We start from the raw sequence: 26,730 nt of genomic DNA, 5'->3' as shown, positions 1-26,730 counted from the left end.
TGTTTCTTACTGCTGCTATGATTAGATGTTGCCACTGGATGCTTTGTGTTCTCGGATCTTGAAATGCTATATTTTTAGGTATATGTTTTATCTCCCCCCTAACTCATGAGTTCCATAAAGATGGGAGCTATACGAGAGACTACCTGAGTGTTCCTTCTAGTGCCCAGCACAGGTACATGCATGTGGCTGTAGGCGTTCATACAGAGTGTTTGCTGCTACCAACACCCACCTGGGAAAGAAAGGGAGTCAGTCCCATAGCTATTTGATTTCTGAAATATGTTCCAATCTGTCATGTCTCAATAGTCTTATTTTAAGCATCTTTCTGGCTTCAACTTTGGTGTTATGGAGGTGATGGCGTTACAGAGATTCTACTTGGTCCTGCCTTTCCTGCTTTATAACCTTACCCAAGTTGCTTAATGCCCTTGTATCTAACTCATAAGTGAAGATAATTCTAATTCTATTACAGTTATCTACCATCTACCTTTTAGAAATATCATGTGAATAAACAAGATCCTGTCTACAAAAGCCTCTGAACCCCTCAGGGATAAGTATTGTTCTCACGTGGTTCATTTTAAAATGAATCAAGAAGAGTAAACCAAAAAACCAAACCAAACCCAGTGCCATGGAGTTGATTCTGACTCAGACAGAGTAGAACTGCCCCATAGGGTTTCCAAGGAGCAACTGGTGGATTTGAACTGCCGACCCTTTGGTTAGCAGCCACAGCACTTAACCACTACGCCACCAGGGTTTCCTCAAGAATTCTCAGTGATTTAAAACCTTCGGTGCATTGCTGTCTTGTTTCCAGGGATAGTTTAATAACAGCTCTGTGTTCCTCAAGTGAGCCAGCTGGCTATAAACAAAATCAGAAGAATGCAACCATTGCAGGGTGGTGGTAAAGGATGACCACTTTCTTCTAACGAGAAATTATGTCCAGGCTAAAGTTTGTCTGCACTATGTTCCTCCTGTGGTTTTAATTGGGGGCATCTCAGTGAAGGCACACCTTTCTTTCACCAGCACCTACAAGAGAAAATGTGACTCACCCTGGCATAGAAGGCCTTCCATAATGCAATTCCAGTGGGCTTTATATATATCATCTCCAAGTATGTAATGAGTGAGGTCCTGCCAGATATCTGTATGAAGCCCTTTTCTCTTATCCTTACACATCAGCTGGTGCCTGTGCGGGCTCTCCCATCCCAATCGTCACTTCCTCTCCTAAACTTTCCCCATCTTAGTTCTCCCTCATTCGCCCATTCCTTCGGCAGATAGTCATTGTGCACTCTGCTAACTGCTGATTCCAAGGCACCTCTGAGTGGACTTGAACTTCCGATTACTTTTTGGTTATCAGCCAAGCATGTTAACCATTTGTACCACCCAGGGATTCCATTTAGACCTTTTAGACCCTTCTAAGCAATTCTACCTTCTCTGTGATTTCTGGCTGCCCCCTATGGAAGCCTGTGGCACTCCTCACGGGCTGCCATGAGTTGTAGCTAAATTCTCAGATGGTGAAGGAGAAAGCAAAGATGATAGGAAATCCAGTTACCTGAGAGGTCTGGTTATGTCACTTTGGGCAAGCCATAATTCTTAAGAACCGAACTACTTCATCAATAGAAAGAAGGTGTTGAATTAGTTAACATACAAAGAACTTGCCCCCTCAAAAGTTCTGTGTTCATAACCTGCCTCTGTCTTTGACTTCTGGGGTCACCGAAGCCTAAGCCTTGGAATGTACTTTATCACGTCATGCACCACCTATCACAAAGACATGCTCCATGATTATGATTGAATCTTTGTTTGGGTTTATTTTCTGGCTTAAACTTCTCCTGAAATTTAAATTTGAATTTTTGGTTAGCCCAGGCAGTTCTTGACACAGAGGTTACTTGATTCTCAGGCATCTTCCAAACATTTCCAAGCAAGGGTTAGAAATGAAATAATTTTAATAATGTATGTATGTATTCGTTAAGGTAATACTAGGTGGTATAATATGTCCCTAGGTGGCACAAATGTTTTGCTCTCAACTACTAACTGCCAAAGGTTGGCAGTTCAAACCCACCCAGTGGTGCCATGAAAGAAAGGCCTGGCAATCTGCTTCTATAGAGATTACAGCCAAGAAAACCCCACGAAGCAGTTCTACTCTGTAACACATGGGGTTGCATGAGTCAAAAATTGATTGATGGCAAAAGTTTGTTTTTTTTGTTTTAGTTGGCATAATAGATAATCTACCAAACCTCAATGGCATAACCCAGTAGAAGATTATTTCTCACTCATATTAAGTATAATTAGTAGTGGTGAGGAGTTGGAGAGGGAAGTGGGGGAGATTCTGTTCCACACAGTTATTCAGGGACTTAGGCTAACAAAGACTCTTGAGTCTTTAACGTGTGGCTTCCAAAATCAATTGGGCCATCAACATCTAGATGGCAGCAAGGAAAGGAAAGAAAGAGGAGCTTTAATGTAGTGGCTTGTGTATTGCTATGATGCTGGAAGCTATGCTGCTGCTGGTATTTCAAATACAAGCAGGGTCACCCATGGTGGACAGGTTTCAGCAGACCTTTCAGACTAAGACAGACTAGGAAGAAAGGCCTGGTGATCTACTATCAACAATTAGCCATAAAAACTTTATGGATCACAACAGAACATTGTCTGATATGCTTTCTTTGGATACATCATCAGAAAGGATCAATCACTGAAGGAGGATGTCATGTTTGGTGAAGTAGAGGGCTAACGAGGGTGAAGGGGACCCTTGGTGAGATGAATTGGCACAAGAGCCATAGTGACGGACTCAAACATGCTTGAACTGTGAGGACGACACACAACTTGGCAAGATTTTGTTCTGTTGTACCTAAGGTCACCTTGAGTCAGAGTCGACTTGATGGCAGCTAATAACAACATTAGGCAGGCAAAGAATAAAGGTGTTTGGGGTGGGGATGGGGATGGGGAGGTAACAGGGAAGGACAGTTAGGAAAAGGAGTAGAAACCAAAGAAATTACAGGAAAATAGTAGCAAGAGAAAAGGTTTGGAGGGGATAAAAAGGAGGGTGTGAAGTGGAAGTAGTCTGATGTCGTTTAAGCAACAAACGGTAGGCAGGAAGCCAGAGAACATCAGGGAGGTCATGGTCTTCTATCCTAAGAAACTTAGTTTTACGCTGAAAACCAACACTTCCCAGAGAGCATTTTGCTATGAAAATTTTCTTGGGAAAAACACATTTGATATATGTGTTGGGTTTCCCAACATTAAATGGTTTTTCAATTCGATATTTTTCATAGCCTTTAATAGTCTGATTCCACAGACAAATATTTATCCCACACCTACCATGTGTGAGGCCCTGAGCTGGCACTGGAATATAATGATGAACAAGAGAGATATCTCCTCCTAACTGTTACATTCTAGCTATTGGACATCGTGAATCCTCAAAAGGAGACAGACGAGGTACATAGCCTTTTTAAAATGTTTCCATAGAATCCTTTTTGGTGAGGGCCTTCTTTAGGAAACATTTTGGAAATGCTGTTATAAATAATGGTTAAATGCTACATTAGAGCTAGAGTTCTCTAGCAACTGCAGATTTAAGAAACCAGCATGAAGTAAAGAGACCAGTTAGGAGGCGATTGCAGTGGTCTAGGAAAAAGAGAATGAGTATCTCCCTTGATCTCAGTGATCTTTCTCTCCATTCATTGCTACTGCCCTCATCCTTCCATCCCTCATCCTTCAAGCCTTTGCTCAATTGACCCGTCATTCATGAAGCCTTGCCTGCCTCTTCCAGCCAGGTTTAGATGCAGCCTCCTCTCACTTCCCACAGTACCCTGAACATCTCCTTTTGGTACCAATTTTTAGCCTGCAGTCTCTCCGTGGGAACATCCTATCTCCTGGTAGAGGATCTGGTAACACAGGACCTCAGTTGGTTTTGTGGTGAAATGAGAAGAAAACAGCAACTACCACAATACCTTTTAGAAAGACTTGATGCTGGAGTTTTGATACTGTTGGAGAAAATAAATTTTAACGCAAGTCATCTTACGACTTGAGTTGAACAGCTTGCGGTAGCTAAGCAACTCAATTTCTTGTACTCTAGCTCTCTTGCTGGGCCTTCTAGATAGGAGGTTTCCACTTGGATTGTACCATATGGAATATCTCTTTATTCCAGGCCATGCCAATAAACCGGCTAATAATTAATTACATCAGGTGTCTGAAAAATCAGAAGCAAAATTACCAGGAAGTTGCTTCTATCCAAGTAGATTTATAAAACATGACTGTATACATGTAGAATCAGGTGACACATTTAAGCAGAAGATGAGCTAGGCTGAGACATATGGGTTCATAGGGGATTTCTAAACATCTCTATCCATAAAACACAAGGCACAAGGCTGTTGTAAACATTCCCAGCCAACCTTAAGGCATTAAACACCCTTCCAAACAAGGTAGAATTCTGTAACCTCCTGATTTTAGTATCATTCCAGTTTCATGATCTTTGTATGACTTTATCCATATCCAATTGACATTTTAAAACATTTTAGAAGAGAAAAAACAGCAGTTTGGGAATCATCCAGGAACTCAAATGTTTTAGTCTAAAAGTAGGGTATTATACCGGTGAAAGGGCTGCTTTGAATTTTACCTACCATTAGGGATGGTGATAATAATCATGCTATCAGTCTGTCATGGGAAACCCTGGTGGGGTAGTCGCTAAGTGCTATGGCTGCTAATCAAAGGGTCGGCAGTTCGAATCCGCCAGGCACTCCTTGGAAACTCTGTGGGGCAGTTCTGCTCTGTTCTGTAGGGTCGCTATGAGTCAGAATTGACTCGACGGCAATGGATTTTGGTTTTTACCTGTCTGTAATGTATACCAACCAATCAGAACAGGGCACTTACCAATCCAACTGAAATGGATATATCAGTATATGTTAGATGACCATCAGTCCTGCCCTAACCCTCCACCCATCTCTCATCTAGTCTACAATTCCTGTCACTTCCTTGGCTGGGGATAGAAATGGACTGATGAGATCCTTTCAGCAGCAAGTAATGAAAGGCTCAAATATAAGAAGATTAAAAATGAGTTGTTTTTTTTAAAATCTCATGTAATAAGAAGTCTGCTGTTGGGGTGGCCCACTGGTTTGTTAATTCAATGACCCAACAATATCAAGGACCATAGTGCTTTTCATCTCTCCATTCTGGTATCTGTTCTGCCTCTCCAGATACACTCCTCTCATTGCCACGAGATGGCTGCTACAATTTCCTAGGTCCCAAGCAGACATAATAATGTCTGGGAAAGAACAGTGGCATTTCTTTTTTTTTTTCCATTCCTTTTTATTCTTGAGTAAAGCCTTTCTCAGGAGCCATCCAATGGACTTTCCCTCAGTTCCCATTAACCAGCACTGGACCACATGCCCTGTCTAAGTCACACCACTATGGAAAGCTTGGGCTCTAATCATGACTTACCCCTAAGGCTAGGGAAGGGTCACTTTCAGGTGAATATCAAAGCTCTTCCCAGCAACAAATAAAGAATGCAGGATATGGCCCTGAGGTAGGTAACCAACAGTGTGTGTCCACACCACATGGAAAACCTTACTAGACAGTCTGTTTGAAAAGGTAGTTTATGGTCCTATAAAGATAAACTTGCACTCAAATCTCAGTGTTTAAGCTCGTGAAGCCCAAAGCCGTGGCCCTCTCTTCCATTTCTTTTGTAGAAATAGCAACTGGACCACAGGGCATTTGGGGGTTCTGAAGACAAAAAATTCCTACATAAACATGAACTATAAACATCTACTATCTGAAAGTCCATCCCAGCACTCAGGGTCATCAGGAATGAAATGAATCTTAGGAGGTCTTTAATCTTGAAAGCATATCTTTTAATTGTATAGATAGACGGTGTATAGATAGATGGATTAATTGGAGTAAATAATACTAGTTACTGCAACAAGCCACACAAATCTCACTAATGCTTAAGGTATTTGTCAGATAAATACCATACAATTCACCAATTTTAAGTGTCCAATTCAGTGTTTTTAGTATATTCATAGAGTTGTGCAACCATTATCACAATCAATTTTAGAACATTTCCATCACTCCAAAGAAGCCACATTACCTGTCATTACCATTTCCTCCAAACCCTCATGCCTCAGCAGAGGCAACCACAAATCTATCTGTCTCTTAGATTTGCCTATTCTAAGTGTTTTATAAACTGAAATCATACAACCAGACTTTTCACTTAGCATAAGGTTTTCAAGGTTCATCCATGTTATAACATGTATCGGTATTTCATCCTTTTTTACTGCCAGATAATATTTCCTTGTGGATATACCACATTTTATTTATCCATTCATCAGTGGATGTGTATCTGAACTGTTTCCAATTTTTAGCTAGTATGAGTAATGCTACTATGAAATCTTGTGCGCATTTTTATATGGACATATATTTCAATTCCTCTTGGGTATAGAAGAGAAATTGCTGCATTGTATGGTAACTGTGAGGAACTGCAATGAGTGAGAGTTTTAATTTCTTCACATCCTTGACAATATTTGTTATTATCTGTGGTTTTTTTTTTCTGGGTTTTTTTTTTTATTATTAGAGTCATACTAGTGAGTGTGAAGTGATATCTCATTGTGGTTTTGATTTGCATTTTCCTAATGCTCGATGATATTGAGCATCTTTTCATGTGCTTATTGGCCATTTGTATGTCTTCTTTGGAGAAATATCTACTGAGATTCTTTCTTTGCCCATTTTTTAATTGGTTTGTCATTTTACTATTGAATTGTAAGTCTTCTTTATGTATTCTGGATACTAGACCTGTAGCAGAAATATTATTTGCAAATAAATTTCTCCAATTATGTGAATTGTCTTTCCACCTTCTTGATGGTATCCTTTGAAGCTCAAAAGTTTTTAATTTTGATGAAATTCAACTTATCTATGTTTTCTTCTGTTGCCTCTGCTTTTGGTGTCCTGTCTAAGAAGGCTTTGCCTTCCCTAGATCACGAACATTTACTTTGTTCGCTTTCTTCTTAGAATTTTACAATTTCAACTTTTACGTTTAGTTATTTAATCCATTTTGTGTTAATTTTTTGTATGGTGTGAGGAAGGGATACAACTTCATTATTTTGTATGTGGACATTCAGTTGTCCCAGCATCGTTTATCGAAAAGACACTAAATTGTCTTAGCACCCTTGTCAAAACTCAGTTGACCGTAAATATGAGGGTTTATCTCAGAACTGTCAATTGTATTTCACTGATTTATGTTTTCCACTATGCCAATACCACACTGTCTTTACTACCGTAGCTTTGTAGAAAATTTTGAAATGATCAACTGTGAGTTCTCCAACTTTGTTCTTCTTTTACAAGATTATTTTAGCTATTCTGGGTCTTTTGCATTTCCACATGAATTTTAGGATCAGCTTGTTCATTTATACAAAAACAAAACAAAAAAGTAGACAGCTGGGGTTTGATAGAGATTGTGTTGAATCTGTAGATCAATTTGGAGAATAATGCCATCTTAACAATATTAAGTCTTCCAATCCATTAGCATGGTATGTCTTCCCATTTATTTAGGTCTTTTTTAAATTTCTCTTAACAATGTTTTTGTAGTATTCATTTTAAAAGTCTTACACTTTTTGGTAAGTTTCTTCCTAAGTATTTTATTCTTTTTTTATGCTACTATAAATGGAATTATTTTCTTATTTATTAATTTCATTTTTGGATCATTCATTGCTAATGTATAGAAATACAACTTATTTTTCTATAATGATTTTGTACCCTGCAAACTTGCTGATCTATTAGCACTAATAAAAAAAAAAAAGTGAAGTTGTGGGCAAATTCTTTAGGATTTTCAATATACAAGATCATGTTATCTACAAGTAGAGATAAGTTTAAGTTTATTCCTATCCAATGTGAGATCTTTTTTTTTTTTTTTTTTGCTTAAATGCCCTAGCTACAACTTCCAGTACAATATTAAATAGAAGTGGCAACAGCAGACACATTTGTCTCGTTCCTGATCTTAAGGGCAATGCATTAAATCTTTCACCATTAGGTATGATGTTAGCTGTAGATTTTCAGAGATGCCTAATCATTTGTGCCTGTGTATTCATACTCACTTTCAATTATAATTTAGAAAACTCTATACACATTCCACCTCTGAAAAGAATACAGTCATCTCCTTATCTTCAGTACTCTAAGTTTCCTTTAGCATTTCATCATCCCAGATCCCATCTTTTCCCCAAACTTCCCACCCTTGTAGATTGACCAAGGCCTGAAAGCGTCCTCTTCCTTCTCATTCTCATCTTGGCTTTTCTTTCCAGGGATCAGCCTAGCATTGTAATGGAGCATACCATGTTACATGACCTGCCTCAGTCTGAAAACAAATGTTTGGTTGCAAATGAGTGGTTAATCTTTAGAATGACTTGGTTTCAGAACTGCTCGTCATTTTTTAGCATATCCTTACAGTAGCTCTTAACCACTATACTACCAGGGAAGAGCCCAGAGTAGGACAAAGATCTGCAGCACAAGTTTTTCAAAATGCTTGGGGGCAAATGCTAGTCTGTGCCATTTTGGTTAGGACAGTGGTGCGTACTCATTCCATCCTCCTCAGGGGCCTTGCTTTAGGAATTAAACCATCTCTTACCTTTATCTCCAATTTTTCTTAATCTCTTGAGTCTCTTCCTCAGCTCTGAAATATGCTAAACTTTCCTTATCACAAAAGAAGCATTTCTCCTCTTTATTAGTATCTAAAGCCACTCCCTTTTCTCTCATTCTTCACTCCACACTTCTTTAATCAGTAGTCACTACTTGCTGCCCCACTGCCTATACTCACTCACCTTTTTCCTCAAATCCTTGCAATCTAAAGCTGCAGGGATAACAGATGGATAAAACTACTTGCTCAAGTTCTCCTGTGAGAGTACCCTCATCCAATGGTCTTCCTCAGTTTCAGCATTTCAACCTCAGCCACCTTGAACCTTCTTCTTCCCATCTCACCACGTGTTGTGTTCTTAGTGAACCCTCATTCTTCCTCTTCATCCTGCATGTAGGTATTGGCCAAAGCTCTGTATATTTTCTTTCTCTTTTCTCCCAAACATTTCTCTAAAGGTAGCATTATCCATATCAACAGTTTCATCTAACAATTCTATTTAGAAGATTTAACAAAAATCATAACATTCGTTGAGTACTCACTCTGTGCCAGGTACTTTGCGTAAAGTATCTCCTTTAATTTTCAAAACAACCTTAGGAGGTAAATGTCTTTATTAGCCCTATTTTAAACTTGATGTATTTGAGGCCTAGAGAAATTAAGTGGTTTTCTCAAGGTCACATAGTCAGCAAATGAAAATTCCAAGATTAGAACCCAGGTAGTCTGACTTCTTTACAACTCCTCTCCACCATTATGCTTTACCTTTGGTCAAGGCTGGGCTCAAATGCCACCTCCGTCAAGAAGCCACTCTTCATTACCCAGTGTAATGTGGTCCTTCCATTTGTGCCACCCTTATGAGATTAAAAATTTGTTTTATGTTATGGCCATTTATACCCTACAGACATAAAACATGTCCACACACCATTATACAACTGATTCTGGGAGGAACTGCTATACTGATTTTGAATCCCCTCTAATGTTAGTCTAAGACAGTACAAAATAGGCAACTAGTAAACAATCTGTTGAATTGAATGGAAGAGAAACTGTCTATAAAGATAAGTCTACTCAGCGCGATACAACGTCCTGTTTATTTTATGTAACAAGAAGGCAAGAAGGAAACGAAAAAAAAAAAAAAAACCCAGATGTCACAGTGTCCCAAATGCATTCTGGGCAATGTGGCTTATAATCTGTTTATTTTCAAGGCTATAAAAGAAAAGGTAGACTAGTCCAAAGTGTATTGCAGATTGCAGTGCTGTGTCTGCCTTGGCCAACAAACTTATTAAGCAAGATTCTATGCTTCGTTTACTTTGATCAGAACATAATTTCATATTTCAGAACAACTAACCAATCCCAGATTGAGAAATCTGTCCCAACAGGGGTGGCTGACTTCAAATTTAAATAAAGGAATATAGTACATAAGTAACTTTCCATCTATTAAGAAAGATCTGTGCATTTCCAGATATATTCGTTCTCCACAAAGGCATCTTGTTTTCTTTCTCCCATGTAAAACAAAATAAAGTAACATAAAAAATAAAGCTATCTGAAAAAGAGTAAAGTAAAAATTGATTTGGGCCTATGGGCATTGTTAGAAGTTTCTCCTTTTCATTATAACTTTCTTCTAGAACAAGTCATGGGGGCAAAATGTAGTTACACAGGCCCAGTCTGTGCAACTGAGGGTTTGGTTTGCATCTATGCAGACAATCCATTGTGTACAGCACAGGCTTGCCTCATAGCCGATTCAAGCAGACACTGCCTGTGGAATTCAGGGAGAATGTTGTGCTTCATTTGGCCCCATGTGGAGCTCAGAAATTGACACAGGGCCAGGAACAGGAAGAAGGGGAAGCCTTGTGCTGAGCCTCATGCATTGACCTTGAATGTCCTGGAAATTTATCTCTGTAAATGCACCCACATAACAGCCATTCTTGAAGTCAGCTAAAAGGGTTAGTTTGTGAACAGGGCTGATTTTGGGCTAAACCAAGGTTCTGCAGTCACCCAGATCGGGTCCCCTGTATCCACCCTTCTTTCTCTGCAATGCTCTTAAATGCAGTGTGTCCCAGAATTCTGCCTTATGCTCACTGCTCTTCTCGCTTTAGGATTTGTCCTTTATTACATTCACCTCCAAGTATGGCTCGAACTGTGCCTCACAGATGTTGACCCTCAGATTTTCTAATTCAGCCAGGGTCTCTGCCTTTTCGTGTATCTCTAACTTCCTGGTGAGCAATCCCACTTCTGTGTGCAGCCACCACCTCTAACTTAATATGTCCCAGACAGATTCATCATCATCTTTTCCCAAGAAGTTGGTCTCCTTCTAATTCCAGTTTTTTTATTTGTTTGTTTTTAGCAACAATATGATAATGCTCCTTGCAGATATTTTTCATTTTCCTCTTCCTTGGCCTCATACCTATCAAGTCACAAAGTTTCATCAAATCTTTCATGAATATTTCTGTCCCTTTTGCCAGAGTCTGGGAAAATCCAGTGAGGAAGCCTATTATATACATCCATGATGTGAAAGGAACCAAGAGGTGGATTTAACTGGGTCAGGAGGTCACCTAGAATACTGGAGACAGTTGTAGTCCAAAGGTGAGGTACAGAACAGAGCCAAAAAAAGAGGGGAGCAAAGTCTTGGTACTGGATTAGCAATATCAATTGTCCGTCAGACCACACCTGGTGTAAGAACATAGGAGGGAGATCAAGAAGTCAGGAGCCTACCAGGGTCTGTCTTTTGTTGGAAAGGAGCAGTGTGATTAGGGAGCTGAGGTAACCTAGCATCATTTTTAAAAGTACCAACATTGCTTGGAGTCAGACAGAGGTTCAAATCCTGACTCTGCTACTTACTGGCTATGTGTTACTGGGCAGGTTATTCAACTTCTCTAAGCTTCAGCTTTTTTAATCTGCAAAATACACATGAAACTAAGGGAACCCACCCCATGAGGCTGTTGGGAGGATGACTTGGTTTGATGGATATAAATCTCTTCATAACAGTAACTTTCACAACATTATATCTCAACCAATGGTAGCTATGAGGGTTGCTATTAAAGACAGAAGGCCATGCTAATTGAAATGCCATGCCCACATGCTTTGCTTTCTATTCCTTCTGTTGCCTTGCTCAGCCAGGCCCTTAATTCATGGGCTCCACCTAAACAGCTTTTTAGCCTCTAGCTCTCCTCTGAACCACCTGCTCAGATTAAACTTCATAGAACATCTCTTCCATACTGTCAACTTACTCACTGAAAAACTTTCATAGTAACTCATTGCCTTCTGGATAGAATCTGAATGACAAGGTCTGCATGCAAAGTCCAACTGAATGTGGCCTCAACGTAATGTCCATACATACATTAGCTATGGGTAAATGCTCTAGAAGGACCTACTGTCCTTCTCCCAAACTCTAGCTCACTTTGGTCTCTTGGCCTTGGTTTGAGGCTACACCCCACCCCCCCGCCCCCCTGCCCCGAATCCTTCTTATTCTTTTAAGTCTCAAATCTTCTCTGAGGAACTACACCAGCAAACCTCCTGCTTGAAGGTGCTCAGATTCCTTGCTCCATGGGCTGTGTAGCCCGACAGACCATCTCTTTCTGGTCTCCTGCCAGTCTCCTGGTTCTGCTGCCTTTTCTGCTGCCATTTCTCTGATGCTCCTTCTCACTATCTTGCCGTCTTCAGGGTTAAACTCTATCTCCCTACTTTAAAAGGGTCTCAGCAAAAGGATCCCAGGTCCAAAGGATGTGTTCTACTCATGGTTCTTCTTCCTTGGCAGTGGTGAGATCCTCCCCTTTCTGGCTTTGGGGTAGCTCATTTTAAGCCTAGCAGAATGGCAAAACTGACCGATCCCTTCCTTAGGGTTCCATAGACCTTATTTGCATGGTCCCACATTCACACTAGTACCATGAACTTTATTTGTATTATTAGCAAGCTATCCAATCCCCTTACCCTTTGCCACAGAGTTGATTTCGACTCACAGCTACCCTATACGACAGAGTAGAATTGCCCCATAGAGTTGCCAAGGAGCGCCTGGTGGATTTGAACTGCCGACCTTTTGGTGAGCAGCTGTGGCACTTAACTACTATGTCACCAGGGTTTCCCTTTGGTGGGCCACAATTACCTTATTTTCACAGTCACACTTAATCACTTGGATAGGAATTGCAAGACTGTGGTGAGAAAGGCCATGTAAAAGTGATCCATCATACTGGACATCCCATGGTTTAACAAAAGTAACTTGAAAACAGCAAATTACTCAAAGAACTGAAAAGAACAAAAGCACAATATTTATGTTCTTGTATTCCTTAGACACATATTAGAATTTGAAACATATTTATGCCAGTTATCTACGGCTGTGTAAAGAAATCCCTAAATTTAATTTAATGTTTTTTTTTTTTATACGTATACTCCATATATAGTCAATAAAACCAACCCGCTGCCATCGAGTCGATTCCGACTCAAATGATATATAGTCAATAGTTGTTAGAATTTCTCCAAATTTGTTTCGTCTCTATATTTAACTCTTCATGAGTTGCAGCTGTCATAACACTTCATCCCTTAATGCTTCAGCGTGTGTCTCCAAAGACTACAACATTCTCCTCCATTAACAGTAATTCTACTATCACGCCTAATAAAATTAACAAAAATTCCTTAACTCTAGATCATACACAGTTCACATTTGAATTTTCACAGTTGTCTAAAATACGTCTTTTTTGCCTGTGTGTAAAAACAAAGAAAGCCAAGACCTAATCAAGGTTTCTATTTGATTGTTGTGTCTCTTAAGACCCACCCCCGCCCCCCACTACCAATCTTCTTTTCTTATGAGGGTTGGTTTTTTTAAAATATTAGGCCAATTGTAATAGAGAAAATCTCACCTTCTGAATTATCTGATTGTTTCTTCAGGAAGTCATTTAACATGTTCCTCTATCCCAGATAAAAAAAGATAAAACCCCAAAAATCCAAACCCGCTGTCATACAGTTCTGACTCATAGCGACCCTATAGGGTTTCCAGGGCTGTAAATCTTTCTGGAAGCAGACTGCCACATCTTTTTCCATGGTGCATCTGGTGTGTTCAAACTGCCGACCCTTTGGTTAGCAGCTGAGTGCTTTAACCACCATGCTACCAGGGCCTCTTTATATTTATTGTAAACTGGAAGTTAGATATAAGAGCTTACGTAAATTCAGGTTAAACATTTTTGACAAAAATGTTTCATAGATGATACTGTGTATTAAATATTACATCATGGAAAGAATACAGAGTGGCTGGTTCCTACCAACGTTTGTGATATAATTTGATCACCTGGCTATGGGAGGGACCCCAGCTTTGTGATTAGGGCATGTTATTGCTCCTCGTTAACTTTTCACCTAATAGTTTTAGCATCTGTTGAGAATTTTACCTGAATCAATTATTACATTAGGGGTTGTAAAATAGAATTCACATTTCTGATTATCATCTTCAATTATCCATTTCTAATTTTCTCCAAGCAGCTTTTACAATTCTAAATATGCTCAAGGAAAAATAAATTAATGTCACTAGTACAAAACATTAAGTGTCATAGTATGTTTATAATGGGAGCGTGCTAACCTTTGATTCTGTTTTGTGTTTTCAGCAAAATGGAAAGCCACATTTCTATAAGCCAATTGTTGAATCCTTTGAGGAAGCACCTCTTCACGTTATGGTTTTCACTTACATGGGATACGCACTTGGAACCCTGTTTGGCTATTTCAGAGACTTTTTGAGAAACTGGGGAATAGAAAAATGCAAAGCAGCTGCAGAGCGAAAAGAACAAAAAGTACGTATGTGCACCGCCCTGGATCTTTGTCAATGTCAATTCTTCTGTAAAGTGTTCTCAGAAGTGGAGATGTGTGTACAGCTCCTAGAAGGAGTGAGGTGCTCAGGAACTACTCAGGGTACATCTCTTTTATCTCCTCTCCTTAAGCCCCCGTTCCCTGTCCATTCGTGAACTTGTTTGTTTCTTGTTTTTCCCAAACGTTTATTGGGCAACTATTTGCTCTATACTGAAATAAAGGTTCTGCCATATATTAACCTATCTAACTTTTATAATACCCTATGAGATAGATATTGAAATACCATTTTAAAGATGAAGAAATTGAAATATAAGAACAAGGGCATGGAGGGGTGCCGGGGGGTGGGGGGACCGTACCCTGATTTCCTGGTTCTTAAGCTGAGTATTATTTACAGTCAATCCCAGAATCAATAAGTGTGTCTGAGTGAAATGTGAGATTTTTAGTTCATCTAGCTCATGGTTTCCCAACTACGACACTGACATTTTGGACCAGATAACTCTTCGATGTGGAGGGCTACTCTGTGCATTGTACCATATTTGACAACTTCCCTGGCCTTACCCACTAGATGCCAATAGCAGCCCCCACACACTTGTGACAACCAGAAAGGTCCATTGTCAAGTTGTGGCCCCTGACTTACGGCAAGCCCACGCACAACAGAACTAAACACTGCCGGGTCCTGTGCTATCTCCGTGATCAGTTGCAGATCAGATACAGATTAAACCATTGCGATCTGTGAGTTTTCATCAGCCGATTTTCAGAAGTAGAACGCCGGGCATTGTTTCCTAGTCTGTCTTAGTCTGGAATCTCCACTGAAGCTCACTCGGCACTGTACCAACATGCAAGCCTCCACTCTCAGATGGGTGGTGACTATGCTTGAGGTGCATTGGCTGGGAATGCCTGTAGACACTGCCAAGTATCTCATAAGGCACGGAATCATCCCCAGAGTAGAATCATTGATCTAGATACTTTCAATACTTATAAAACTCTGCATCATCCTCTTTTCACACAGAGCTAACATGACAGACAACATGGAAAACATTCAGAGATCTGCAAAGGCCCTGCATTTTGTTAATATGTTCTCTAAATCGCTTCAAAGGATTTATGATGCCATGCATTTCTTTTTTCTAAAAATTGCTTTGGAATAGTATCAGTGTGGGCATGGAGTATTCCATGCAATTGAACCTTGAACACATCAAGGCAAAGAACATAGGTGAGGCATGAACATCAATGTAACAAGAGAACTTAAAATCCTGAAACCTAGTGACCGGTACCTGTGATAAGACAAACACTTATGACAGTGACGCATCCATGGATAAAAGCTATGGAACAATCTTTTGTAATTTCCTTAAGTCAAATGTTTCACCTTTAGAAGCAAATCAGGCCCAGTGTTATTATTATAATCCCCTTACCTTTAGCAAGTATTTGAGCACATGCTCTACACACTAGGTAATAGGTACAAAATACGCATAGAAGAAAAGATAGGTCCTGCCTTCAAATACTTTGAAGTCTAGTTTGCAAAGAGACTCACAAGAAAATAAGGCAATGAAAGGTGATGATGGGGAGGGGGTAATGTGGGAACACTGTGACTTACCTAGGGAATCAGTAGGGCATTATGTTGGGACTTGAATTGTGAACAGGAATTTGCCAAGTGAACACGGGTGCAAAGGGAGGACATTTGCAGAAGAGGGTACTGGTTATGCCAAGGTATTTATTGGTTAAATAAGCAAATCAGATTCTTTTGGGGCATGTATTTATGCCAGGCTCTGCACTACTATCTGAGGATATGAAAGTAAACAAGGCAGGCATGGTCCCTGCCCTCTAGGAGCTAACCAGGAAATAAGTAGTTGCCCTAGAATGTGGAAATAGGTAGAGTAGGAGTAAGTGGAGATTCTAAGTAGTGGTAAGTAGAGGATGTCACGGGAGCAAAGAAGAGAAACATCTAACCTGAACTTGGGTGTTAAGTGAAGACTTCTGGGAGGAAGACCAAGTTAAACTAAGATCAAAAGGCTGGATGGTAAGTAGCAAAATAATGAGTGAGGCAAGATGTGGATAGAAGTGGTCTTCAGGGAGAAGGAACATGGTATGAGATGGCCCAGAGGTAAGAGAAAGCATTGTGCATTCAAGGAACTAAGCAATTCCAGTGACTGGAGTGTTGTCAGTGAGAGTGGGAACATGTGGGGAGAAGCACTGTCTGAGAAGCACGCAGGGGCCAGACTATAATGGGTTTTTATAAGCCATGAATGTTTATTACAAAACCAATGAGAAAACATTGAAGGATTTCAGGCAGACGAATGCAGATTAGAAAGAGCGTGCTCACTGCCTTATGAGAAATGGATCACAGGAGGATAGCATGGAGACCAAAAAAACCAGTTAAGAAGCTGATGCAGAAATTCCAGATTTAAAAAAAAAAAAAAACAACTTAGTGAGTGGGGCTGGGACCAGAATAGTGATAATAGGGGTGGTGATGAGAGATAATGCCAAGAGATCAATAAGAGGTGGAGATAGGGAGATTGGATGGTGGATTCAACAGGGGAAATTACGGAGAGGACAGATCAAAAACCACACCCTGGTTTATGACTTGGTGAATTCATTTTTGGAAAATTAGGTTTGAAGTATTGGCAGCTAGATATTAGAGATCTGGACCTCCAGAGAAAAGCCTCAGACAGATATTGTGGCATCTTAACAAGTCAGCATTAATCAAAGCTGCAGAAGTAAACAAGATCTCCCAGGAAGGGCCCATAGGGAAAAAAGAGAAAGTGAGAAGAGAACTAAGAACTTCAGAGAATGTAATAGGTATTAGAGATAGAATTCCAATTCAAGACTAGAAGCAAAGGGACAATACTACTTTGATAGTTTAGCAAAGAAATGATTCATGCTTCAACTGGAAAAGGCAGATGGAAAAAAGAAAAGAGCTGATTGTAGAGACATGTAGGAGACAAAAACAAGTCTTGGCAGCTGAGTGTATAAAAGATGAGATAAAGAGAAGAAACAAGGGTAATCCCATATTTCTAGTTTGGTCAGACAGGTATATGGCAATACCATACCCATCACAATGGAATGGTCCTAAACTGGCAAAAAGATGGCCACAGACACAGTTTTGAGGATTTAAAAGTTCTTGAATGGTAACAGGTATAGAAACAGTTAAATAGATCAGGAGGCAACCCCACCTGCATTCCCAGATGCTAGTAGAACTGATGATGAGCTGGAAAATTGAGAGGTGAAAGCAATCTCGGCCATTCTCACGAGGAGTTGTATAACTTCCTGTACCCATGGCCTCTCCCCTACACCAACATGACACTTCTAGAGGTTTTTATCACCAATCTCCCTGCTCAACAGCTGTGAAAAACAGGTGCCCTATAAATCAGCACATTCCAGAGTGTTTACCGGGACAAAGGGGCGAATTAAACGTAACTTTCTCAGGTGTGGCATCTGTGGACCTAAATCGGCCAATTTAGGCTTCAGATCTATAATCTATTTTCTAACCTGAGTTTCAGTATTTTTGCTGGATCAACCCAGGGTGTCAGTTTTTCTTTTATTTTACTTATTTAGTCTAGTTTAGTTTTGTTTTTCTAAAGGGCTTCTTAGATTTCAAGCAGGAAAAAACAAACAAAATATACCCGCCTTAAGTTGATTACCCAGGAAGCTTACTCTGTGATGGAGGCTTACAGGTGAGAAGGGCGTTGGGAAGTGCTCTCACCTCAACATCTGTGAGGACGTAAATAAGGCAAGGTGGGATCAGGGGAGGTAAATTGTGATGCAATCACAGCGAAGGTCTCAGCTCATCCTATTGGGAGCTCTAGGGGAGGGGTGGTCCTTCAGAATCATTCCAAATTGAGGGAAGGGGTAGGGCCTTTGGACTCTTACATTGGTGCTGGTTGCTACCAGGGAGGGGCTTGATCTTCAGTCAGGCAGCTCCTTTCAGCCTCAGGCAATCCTTGGAGAACTGTCAGATCCCATGCCCCCAGCATCTGGGAGGATGAGTGCTTCAGTATTGAATGGTGGGATGTGGGCAGTGCATCACAGCCTCTACTTGAACATCTATCACTATTGCTACAAGAACTTGTATTTGAACTACCCCACAGGAAGAAGTCATTGCACAAAATAAATCAGTGTCTTACATTTCTTTACAAGCAAAATGGCTTGCATTCTCTTTATTTCTGTGAGTTAGAGAGCATTGGTCAATTGACTCACCTCTGTAGGTATACCATTTATATCACACACTTTTTAATATTTGTTGCTATTTATTGTTTTGTGCCTTTGTAGAGATTGAGAGCCTGTCAGAGCTACAAGTTACAATTGATTGCTATCACTACATATATATACATCCACACAGTCCCTGGGTTGCAAATGTCTGACTTAGGCCAACTTGTCTTTGCCCTTTAATATTATGTAAATTTGCCCTCACTTTGATACAGTTCGGCCAACGCTTACTCACAGCAAAGTCTTCATCACAATAACCTTCACTTATTGCACATGCAACTTTTAAATCAGTGAAAAGGCTTTAAGCCTTTCTTGCACTAAAGTAAGACTAAATAAGAACCACACGCACCTGTTCCGACTTACGTACTTAAAGACACACTTAGGGACAGACCTTGTTCATAACCTGGGGACTGCCTTATTTATTTATTTATTTATTTATTTATTTGTAATGGAGTTGGTCACTAGCAACCCTGTCTTCAGGCTGACCCTTTATTCTTTTAATACTACCACCATTCCAGTGCTGACAGTGTCCAAGCTTTAGGTTAATAGGCCTTCTAAGCCGTATCTTGAACTCTCTTGTTTGAAACATGGAACATGCTACTTTTCCCACATTTCTTTTAGCAGAAATGAGCATTATCCTATTCTAAAATCTGGTCAGTGGGAGTGCAGAATAGTTGTCCCACAAGACAAACCAACTATGGGTAAAATGACCCCAGAGAAGAAATTGCAGACACTTAAGTGGTGGTAGAACAAATCAATTTTTTTTTAAATCATAACTGGGTGCTCCTATTTCTGATTTTACTCTGTCTTTGAACTTTGTTTACTTAATCAAATGTAAGGATTTATTAATCCAATTTCCAATTTTTTCTCTCATCCTGATGACTTTTTGCATACCTAACCATCCATTCAAACTAAAGCCTTGTCACAAAGTCAGTTTTTTCAGCGCTCTCTTGGAGGGAGGTTGTGAATTTTTCCATTCTTTTCTTTTTTTTTTTTATTTCTGGCCCAAATATCCTGCAATTGACTCTAAAGCATGAAGTCTCTGATGACCCCCTTTATCTCTACTACTTGAGTATCAACTAAGTGAAAAGAATAGAAAATCACAACCTCCCCCCAAGAGAGCACAAAAAAACTCACAGGCCCACTGTACTTGGTACCTTGGATAGACAACAGCAACAAAAAGACAATACAGGCAGATAAAAGGTTTAAATGTTTTGCTTAAATTCTAACTCTCCATCTTTGGGTGACCAGTATCATTTCGTTTTTTTCTTTCTTTCTTTTTTAATCAAAGGCAACTGTAGAATTGAACTGCAATTTCTTGCTTCTGGTTAGATTATCAATGATGCAATGCTCCAATTCTGCAAACTCTAGGACATATCAGCAAATACAACCAAATTAATGTCAAGACTCATCAGAGACTCAAAAACTTCAAGCACAGCCATTGCACAGTTCTACATTTCTGAAGTCCCTATGTTCCCAGTACTAAGTGGGTTCCACGAGACCCAGCTGACGGGACACTAGCCTGTTATAAACCATGTCCGTTGCAATCTTGTGTTCACATTACATCTGGATAGTCTCCAGTGCCCTCAAGTAAATCCCAGACATTCCTGGCCTATCCCCAGAGATTTTTACTCCCACGTGAAATAAAGAGAATTCAGCAAGTTATAGCTATAGAAAATTTTAAGACAAACATCTGAATGTTCGCATGAATTAAAACTTGCCCTTTTGCATACATATTTTACATTCTGATGCAACAGCAAGATTAGCCCGGAAGAATTTCCTCCTGAGTGATTTGATGGATTGGGTTCATTAAGGTGGCTGGGTGTGAGATATAGTTGTATCCAAAGGAAACAAGCAATTCCTGTTTAAGCCTGGGTGGGTCCAAATCCAAAGGTTTATTGGGGCACCGGGAGGAACTTAGATTAGCCAACAGTTTGGGGGATGATAACGCTAGACCAGTGCTTCTCAACTTTGGCTGCCCATTGGAATCTCTGGGCTTCACACACAAATATTCTGATTTAATCAGTTTGGGATGCAGAGGGGGTTTATAAAAGTCCTCCAAGTGATTCTCACGTGCAGTCAAGGTTACAAACCAATGTTTTAGATCGGTGCTTCTCAAATTTTTCTGTGCACACAAATTGTCTGGGGATCATGTTAAAATGCAGGTTCTTCTTCAATAGCTTTGAGGTGAAGACAAAAATATGCATTTCTAACAAGCTCCCTGGTGGTGTCAAAGCTGCTTGTCCTGACACCACACATTGAGCCTTCTCACCATTAACACCTAGGAGCTGGTTAGAAAGATAAAATCTCAGTCCTAGCCCCAAACTACTGAAGCAGAATCTTTGTTTTGCCACATCTCTCAAGTGATGTGGATGCACATGGAAATCTGAGAAGCGCTGTTGGTCCAGAGGTTCTCAATGTGGAGTTCAGAGAGCAGCTGTACCATCGCTTGAAGCCTTGAGGTGCCCAGCCCTCCCATGTGGTCAGCTGTCCTACTGTCAGTGCCACATAAAGTGATCCAAGTTCACCTATGCCTTATTGGGATGGCTCTTGGAAGTTAACTATTACAGATTAACTAGCAACTCGAGGGATGGTAATACTAGATGAGTGCATCTCAACTTTGACAGCACATTGGCCTCACCTGGCCTACTCCAGGCCTTTTCAGTACCAGCTTACTCGCTCCAGTTCTGCCTCCAACAACCCTTTTTATCCCACCCTTCCCTGCAGCTTATAATTCCTTGATTTTAACCTTATTTCATTCTTTCACATTTCCCCATGTTCTCTTTTCCTCCCTCCTGTGTAGTTTAAATTTCTTGGTCTTTCATTACAATCATTCCCTGGATACACCCTGAACTCCCTTGTATCTGTCTCTCCCTTGGTGTAGTCTCCAGATAATACTCCACGCATACTGGCAACCAACTTTCCACCAACATCACCATGTCCATCTCCACCAACTCAGTGCCTACCTCCAAGAGGCTGAGCACAGCTAGGGAAAAACCCATCACCATGTAGATTGCACTCTCTTTACATTCAGGATCACTAGCCTCCAGGTGTCCCTAGTGCTGCCTGCCAATTATACTACGTTACCCTATTGCTTTTAGTCTACACTTAGCTGGGGGCAGTGATGGTTCAGTGGTAGAATTCTCACCTTCCATACCGGATACTTAGGTTCCATTCCCAGACAGCATCTCATGCGCATGGATCACAACAGCCCATTCTGCAACTGAGTGTGGGGATGGCACAGAACTGGGCAACATTTCATTCCTTTGTGCGTGGGATCACCCTGAGTCAGGGTCTGATTCCACGGCAACTAACAACAACACATTTAGTCACTGACTCTTCTAGGTGACTATTTCATGCTATCCCCTTCTCCTTCAAACCAAAACCTCTGGGTGGCTTGCACTGGGAAAAAGGAAAAAATCAGAATTTCCATACACTCCCGCCTCTTGTACCTGTGCACACATACATGGCCTTCCTCCCTGTTACTGTGGAGGAAATATCTATTCTATCAAGACAAAGCTTTCCACCTGTGCACTAGGTCGCATTCTTCAGCAAGCTCTCAACATGACCTTTGGCCTCTGCATTGCATGCCTAATAGGCATCTCAGCCTTGCACATCCAAAATTGAGCACTTGTGTTTCCCTCCAAACACGTTCCTCTCACAATTTCCCCCATCAGTAAATCAGAACTCCACCATTCCAGGTACTTGTGCCAAAAACCTCAGTGTCACCCTTGACTCCCTTCTCTCCCACCCCAAGTCACATATGTCAGCAAAATTCCGTCCCTTCTATGTTCATAATATATTCGTAATCACATTAGTTCTTACCAACCTTGCTGCAATCAGCTTTGTCCAAGCCACCATCTTCTCATGTTTGGATGCAACTGCTTCTACCCTCGACCCCTACAGTCTTTTCTCAACCAACAACCAACGTGATCCTTTGAAAACTTAAGTTGGGTCACATCACACCTTTGGCCAAAACCCTTTAATGCCTTCCTATTTCACTCAGAGTAAGGGCTTAGAGTTGGCCAAGAAAAATGCAAACTCCACCCCTTATATCTCAAAATTCATCTCTCTACTCCTCCATTCTTTCACTTTGCTTCAAATACTAAGACCTCCTTGTTCTTCCTCAAGTATCCCCCCACACTCCCTCCTCAGGGGATTTTCATTTGATTTTCTTTCTGCCTAGAGTGCTCCTCCCTCAGATAGCTACATGGCTCACTCCCTCGCTCCTTGACTCAAAATATCACCATGAAGTCAATAGCATTAAATACATCAGGAATCACCGGCCAGTGTGATCCCCAATTTCCTTCACGAGGCTTGGTTCCACATACCTCTGGTTGCTTCTAAGAAGCAAAAATCCATCCTCACAAGGGATAAAGACGTTTCACAACTGCATCGAGCAGAGCATGTGCCATAGGTTGTAAAGGCAACCCAAAATTTAAAGATCTAGAAATTCGCAAAATAGGACCATCAGCAAAAGCAGATCAAAGCCTGTGAGTACTCTATCAGATCAATATTTACTTGAATATATATACACACATAAATAATTTCTTATATGTCACTAAAATGATATGTCACCTTATAGTTCTACAAAATAGACCTCTTTGCTTCCCTCAGCAAGAAGGAATCTATGGTAATAGGCAAGGTTGGTTGGTTTTGATAAAGTGGAGCTATGGTAATAGTCATCAACTGGTACAAAACCAATCTGTGAAATGGGTGCATCATGACAAGTCTTAATGAAGAGCCATTTCTCGAACTCATGTCTTTTTTCCCTTTCCTATTATTATGGGAAAAAAATATGAAAGCAATCTCATTATGTATCCTTCCATCCCTTTGCATGCCCTTTCCTGCATATATTTTCATTTGTACTTACTCTGTCCTTTCCTTAATATAAAAGTGATTATATCATCATATTGTTCTATGACTTGCCTTTTTTACCTAATTATGAGGCACCAGTGGTTCAGTGGTAGATCCTTCACCTTCCACGTGAGCAACCCGGGTTTAATACCTGGCCAATGCACCATCTGCCTGTCATTGAGCGCTGTGTGTTGCTATGATGCAGAAAAGGTCTCAGTAGAACTTCCAGAGTAAGATGGACTAGGAAGAAAGAGCTGGCAATCTATGTCTGAAAATCAGCCAGTGAAAACCTTATGGATCACAACTGCCTGATTTACAACTGATCGTGGGGATGGCACAGGATCAGGAAGCATTTTCTCCCCTTGTGCGTGGGGTTGCCACGAGTGGGGGCCGACTCAACAGCTGCTAACAAAAACGATAGTAACAAATATGTCTGCGCATCTTTACATGCTGGTGTAGGTTTACTTCATCTCTTAATATCTTCATGATGGTACTGCATAATATGAAATATCGTAATTTATGTTGCAATTTTTTATTATTGCAAGTAATTCTTCAGTGAACAGTATATGCGTTAATTCTAGGATAATTCCTAGAAGTGTCTTTCAGAGTCAAAGGAATCCACATTTTAACTTCTGAGTGATACTGCCAAGTTGCCTTTCAAAAAAAGCTTAAACACGTAGCTAGACTCCAGTCAACAATATCTGAGAGTGCTTGCTTCCTCACCGATAGTTACACTGATGTTATAAAAATATTTTTAATTTTTGCCAATCTGCTGGGTAAAATTTTTTTTGTTCTTGTCTTAATTTGCATTTTCCTGGTTAATAGTGAGACTAAGCTTCTTTTCATCTGTTTATTAGTCATCTATACTTTTTTTTTATACTTCTCTGTGAACTGCCTATTCATAGCCTTTGCTCATATTATTAAACTGTTTTTTTCTTACTTATTTAGAGCTCTTTCTACAGCCTCAATTTGTCTATTAAATGCATTTAAATATTTACCAATTATATTTCTTGGTTTTAACTTTGTATTTCCAAAGTTATATTTAGTTAGCCATACAAAAATTTTTAATTTTTGAGTAATATGTATCAAATATTTCTTTTATGTTTTTGTTGTTAGTTTTGTTGTTATTGTTTTGTTTTGTTTGAAGGGGGAGTTAGTCACATTCAGGAAGGTATTTTTTTTTTCATCTTAAAGCTACAAAAAATTTTCCTATAGTTTCTTTCAGTACTCTTATAATTTAGTGGTTTTTAATTTTATACATTTACTCCACAGATCCACCAGAAATTTATTACTATTTTTTTTTTTTTATTATGTGAGGTGGAGGCCTGGTGGCACAATGGTTAAGAGCTCAGCTGCTAACCAAAAGGTGGCCAGTTCGAATTCACCAGCTGTGCCTTGGAAACCCTATGTGGCCATTCTACTCTGTCCTATAGGGTCTCTATGAGTTGGAATCAATTCAACAGAAACAGGTTTTTGTTGTCGTCATTTGTTTTTATTTAAGGTGGTGGACTATTTTTTAAAGAGATTTCCAATTGTCCCAGCGTCATTAATTGAATAGTTCACTTTTATTACCCACAGACTGGAACTATTGATCAATTTGTCAATTTTTTAAATAATTTTATAATTATTTTTAGATAATTCTTAAATATTTTCTTTCTGTTTATACCATGGAATTAGCTTGTCAAGTATTGAGTTTTTTAAAAAGTGTTGGCATTTTGATTGGAAATACAATCTATAGGTTGATTTTGGAAAATGTGACATCTATACAATATTTAGACTCCTCATACAGAAACATGATATATCTCTCCACTATTTCAATATTTCTTTTCTCCTATAATAAAGTTTTGTAATTTTCTTTATAAAAGATTTACCCATTTCCCCTGAGGATTATTATTTGGGTAGAATTTTGTTAATGGTTCTGCTACTTGAATGCTATCATTTTGTTTTTCCCTCCATTCCATCTTCTAATTTAGTCACTGATGAAATATAAAAAAGCTATTTTTTATTTTCATACTGTACTATTAGCTACTAGGATTTTAATGAGTTCTCTCCTAGCCTTAGTTTTCACAGTTTCTCAGGTAATTTCATTTGAATTCCTTAGAATTTTCCATGTGTGTCGGGGAAAAAGCTATATTGTCCATTAGGTACAAAGATAATAGTTTTTATTGCAAGAAACTTGTTAACTATGTTATTAAGATCCTCTAGATTTATTTTTTGTCTATGCAAACAAAATTTCTGAGAAATACGTATGAAGGCCTTCCACTCTGATTGTGGATTTGTTAGTTTATTTTTTTATTATTCTTTATGTATTTCAGTGTAACTGTCAGATATATATAAGTCTGTGGCTCCTATAGTTCTTGGTGGCTTTTCCTTTTTGTCATGATTTTTACCTTGTATTCAATTTTACCTGATATTAATATTTTGTATCTTCAATGGCCATCTATTTACAGCCTTCCTTCACTATCTTCAGAAAATGTGGGCCTTTTATAAACAGCATACAGACTGATATTTTTAAATAATGTGCTTCTATATTTTAAGAAGCCCTGGTGGCACAGTGGTTAAAGTGACCAACTGCTAACCGAAAGATTGGCGGTTCAAAACCACCAGCAGCTCCGTGGAAGAAAGATGTGGTAGGCTGCTCCTGTAGAGATCTACAGCCTTGGAAACCTATGGGGTTGTTATGAGTTGGAATCAGCTCAATGGCAGTGGGCTTGGTTTTTTTTTCGTTTTTGATACTTTAATAAGATAATAATAATAATCAGCCAATATTTACTTCAACCTTGAATTATGCATACAATATATATATAAAAAACCAAACCCGGTGCTGTCGATTCCGACTCATAGCGACCCTATAGGACAGAGTAGAACTGTCCCATAGAGTTTCCAAGGAGCACCTGGTGGATTCAAGCTGCCAACCCTTTGGTTAGCAGCTGTAGCACTTAACTACTACACCACCAGGGTTTCCTATATATATATAATATATGATATATTATGGAGCCCTCCTGACTCCATAAAATGTGATTAAACATTAAACTACTAACCAGAAGGTTGGCAGTTCGAATCCATCAGCCACTCCTTGGAAACCCTATGGGGCAGTCCTACTTTGTCCCATAGGGTCACTATGAGTTGGAATCGATTCTAAGGCAACAGGTATAATGTATTATAGAAGCACAAACAGTTAAGCATTCCACTCCTAGTCAAAATGTTGGCAGTTGGAATTCACCCAGAGGTGCCTCAGAAGACAGACCTGGTGATTTGCTTCTGAAAGTTCACAATCTTGAAAACTCTACTAAACAGTTCTG

General features: G+C 39.7%; 1 protein-coding gene across 1 annotated transcript in view; it reads left to right on the top strand.

Moving 5' to 3' along the window:
- SPTLC3 (serine palmitoyltransferase long chain base subunit 3) overlaps positions 1-26,730 on the top strand; it is a 179,058-nt gene that overhangs the window by 28,485 nt on the left and 123,843 nt on the right. The window contains 1 exon segment of the mRNA XM_003411470.4: positions 14,173-14,355. Coding sequence (XP_003411518.3) covers positions 14,173-14,355 — 183 coding nt within the window.

The sequence above is a fragment of the Loxodonta africana genome, chromosome 24 (genome assembly GCF_030014295.1).
Source record: "Loxodonta africana isolate mLoxAfr1 chromosome 24, mLoxAfr1.hap2, whole genome shotgun sequence".
NCBI classification, from domain to species: Eukaryota; Metazoa; Chordata; class Mammalia; order Proboscidea; family Elephantidae; genus Loxodonta; species Loxodonta africana.
The sequence above is the reverse complement of the archived record's forward strand: the minus strand, read 5'-3'. Positions and strand labels throughout refer to the sequence as shown.